Source organism: Carya illinoinensis, chromosome 8 (assembly GCF_018687715.1).
Source record: "Carya illinoinensis cultivar Pawnee chromosome 8, C.illinoinensisPawnee_v1, whole genome shotgun sequence".
NCBI lineage: Eukaryota > Viridiplantae > Streptophyta > Magnoliopsida > Fagales > Juglandaceae > Carya > Carya illinoinensis.
The window spans coordinates 28,249,398-28,252,943 of record NC_056759.1 but is presented as its reverse complement, the minus strand read 5'-3'; the positions used below and the strand labels follow the sequence as shown (position 1 = coordinate 28,252,943).

Below are 3,546 nucleotides of genomic sequence, written 5' to 3'. Positions count from 1 at the left end.
CTCTCTACCCCTTGGTACAACTAGATTTGATTGTATAAAAGAAAGTTTAAAATTCTATCATGTCAGTAGCGTGAAGAGGACATATTTTACATGGACTTGCAAGTAGAATGACTTTCTTGGATGAAATATATAGCTTCCTCTTTTAAGCTGTATTTGCTTTTAAATCAGATAAATTAATCTGTATCATATACCAATAATACTAATGAGAGATGGCATCCATGTTAAAACCAAGCAAACTAAATAAATTAAAGATCAGTAACGGTAGATCATGTACATGCAACATTTGTCAAGGCTTTGTGTTCAAATCAATCATTTTATCCATATTTAGTCGCCCATCAGCACTAGCATCTGAAATTGGAACTGGAGAGGCCCTGTGATTTTGCTGGTTCTGATCTCCCACTGTCAATATAGGTGGCAAAGCTGAATCCACAGGTTGCAAAGCTGACTTTTCAAGAACACCAGGTTTATCTCCTGGAAACTAAACAATTAAAACGTTTAAGAATCTGTACCAATGAGTAATGCAATGTTTATCTTAGTTTTTGTTATTTTTACTTTGTCGGTGAGACATTTAAAGCTTTGTTTATTTGTCAACTACTTATAAACAAACGGTCAATTAAAATGTGTCACACCGAAGATAACAAAATTTAAAATAAAAACAACATTTTTTTGTACGGAAATTATGCAAAACAGAAGAGCATGACTGCTTTCTCTTTGGTGACAAACCTCAACTCTCTGCCTTAACAGAAGATATCTTCCATGGCTTCTTTTCCCTCCAACATGAACACTCATGTCACATGGCAAGCAAAGGGAACTCCCATCTACCTCACAGTAAAAGAAAGCTGCACACATGTTTAAAGAAAAAGAAAGGAGAACCATAAGCTTGAAAATCATCTACCAAGCCTCAAAGAGGAACAATTTCTGAAATAAATGGAAGAAGTAAAGAGCAACATGAGAAATAAGCATTACCAGGTGCATTTTCGCAGATGTCACAGCGGGGAACATCACTGGGATTTGCAAGACCAACCCGTACATGCCGGCTAGCGAGCTTATTACACATGTGAACCTGCCATTCCCATTCATGTACAGTTAAAGCAGATGGCAAAAATAATAACTCATTTCAAACACTCTTCTTTCTTATCAAACAAAATCAATTTGTCTGGAAACTGTAAACTCGTATCCACGTACGTTCTCAAGTTTTTAGGATAATTAACTAGAAACGATACATGAATGTTGCTGCTAGCTTAACAACTTCATCTGAGCTTGTAATTACTTTTTTCTTTTTCTTTTTTTAATAGGTAACATCGATCAAAAGTAAGTAATAATTAGGTCCAAAACAAAAGGTAATTAGGAGAGAAACCCAATAAGGAATAATCAGAAGAATCAAGCTGAAACACTTAAAACCCAAAAGACTAAGAACAATTAATTAAGAACAGGTACATGGGAGAACCTAGAAGCAACGCAACTACTATGAAAAAGTAGAAAACCTTTTCGTCGCAGGAACGACAGAGAGCGGCCTCATCGGCAGCGCAAAACAGGATCGCGGCAGCGCTCTCGCAAGCGTCACAAAGTGTTCGCATACTTGATGCTTTCCACGTTCATTTCTCCGACACTAACCAAAACGAAACCAAACTAAAACCTCATAAAAAAGAGAAAAAAAATCCCACTTAGAATAAGACCACCAAATCCATATGCTTATAATGATAAGGAAAGACAAGGACTTCGACGAGCAAAGAAGATATAAAAAGGGGAGGCGTTGGGTTGGGTTGGGACTTGAGGGTGTCGGGGGGGAGATTCGAGATCAATATTCAATAGCGTGTGTGGATTTTAATAAGCAACTGAGTTTCTTTTTTTTTTTTTTTTTTTTGTGGGGTAAGGGTTTGTCAACTTTGTTCCCTACGAGTTCACTCCGTGGCCACAAGCTTCAAAGGCAGTGGGGCTGACAGCGACTCTCGCTTCATTCTCAGCCACCATTGACCAGTTTGGTTATCTGAGAAAGGGCCCCCATTCATTGTGCTTGGCTATATATGTTGCTTGCGCCATCTTTACCACTTGTGGATCAAGCGCTGCCGGGTACTGTTCAATTTTGCTCTTTGCTAGAAAATATCAAAATCTGTACTGTAGTTTTCTGACATTGAAAACAAGAACAATACGTGGATATTATTGTAATAGTAATAATACGTGGTATTTTATATTATCGTAGAATCCATATTATGTGGATCAAAATTAGATAGATGTCAATTGCAAAAGATCTAAAAGATATTTTTAATATTTTCTTATCGAATCAATCAATTTTCACTATTTTTCTTTAAAAAGATGCTTCATGATATGTTTTTATTTAGGCCTATTTACACCTTGGCGGCAAATGCCTAAGCTTCGTTTTATAGATGATCTCAACTTATTTTTGGAAGGGATATTTATACTCTCTAATAATCAAGCGCACTGCCTACAGCTTTAGCTAAGAGATAAAATCAAGAAAAGACTCAAACTCCTAAGAGGCACTACAACAAAAATGGGATTTAATGACAAAGGAAACTATCATAAAAAATTGTCAAAACGTCACGAAATTCATTTGGTGACAGTTTTCAACCATCACCTAATGTGCGTCGCAGAATACATTTGGTAACAGTTTATTGTACAATCGTTTTTAGTGACGGTTGGTTGTGTGTTGTTTGATATAATGTTCAAACGTTACCTTTTTCTATGACAATTGAAATCTGTTATAGAAAGTCATGCTCGAATGTCAACCAGACCAATTGATATCTGAATGACAAAAGGTAACGTTTGTTGATTATAATTTGAACGTATCATATTTACCTTCGAACATTTTTACATCCGAACGTTACATTCGAGTTTAAATTCCAACATAAACGAACCAATGTCCGAACGTACATATCATAATATTCGAACGTTAATTCGAATGTTAACAAAGTAGCATTTGAACACAAGAAGTACGTTTGAAGGTTTGGAATGATAAACATTTAAACATTCAAATGTTATGTTCATTTAACGGTGAAAACGTTTGAACATTTAGTTATAATATTGTGTAATTACATTCGAATGTGGGTTCAAATGTGAAACATTGTTCAAAAGTATTTTATTTACATTCGAACGTCCATATCAGAAATACTAAACTCATCCAATTAAAACATATACCAATTATACCAATTGTATCATATTACATAACATATTTCACAACAAACAATGTTTGCAACTGTTTCCAAATTAGATATTAAAAATATAATACACCGATAAAATTCATTTCCTTTTCTTTTCTCGTCTACCTCGATTTTGTTGCAATGACATAACACTCTCCATTTGCAGCATCATCTCCAGCTGCATTTGCTCTTGAATCTCACCGTGTATTCTTTCCTCTTAGTCTCTTTGTTGGTCCTACAAACACGTCTCTAAATGAAACTATCGCTCTAAGAGAGACTCCAATTCTTGCAGTCTGGACCTTATATACTCATTCTCGCGCTGTGCAGCTTCTAAATCTTTGGTAAGATTATTAATTTGTGAAGTCGATGAGGTTGAAGAGGATGACCCGAA

The 3,546-nt window shown here is 35.5% G+C and overlaps 1 protein-coding gene across 1 annotated transcript; it reads right to left on the bottom strand.

The window, feature by feature from the left end:
* Positions 1 to 219: 219 nt before the first annotated feature.
* LOC122318097 (B-box zinc finger protein 19-like) lies at positions 220 to 1,804 on the bottom strand. Its single transcript, XM_043135235.1, has 4 exons — positions 1,485 to 1,804; positions 967 to 1,063; positions 724 to 839; positions 220 to 478 (listed from the first exon to the last, which is right to left on the bottom strand). The coding sequence occupies exons 1-4, from the start codon at positions 1,575 to 1,577 to the stop codon at positions 287 to 289; spliced, it is 498 nt and encodes a 165-aa protein (XP_042991169.1). The 5' UTR covers positions 1,578 to 1,804; the 3' UTR covers positions 220 to 286.
* Between the last annotated feature and the right edge of the window lie 1,742 nt (positions 1,805 to 3,546).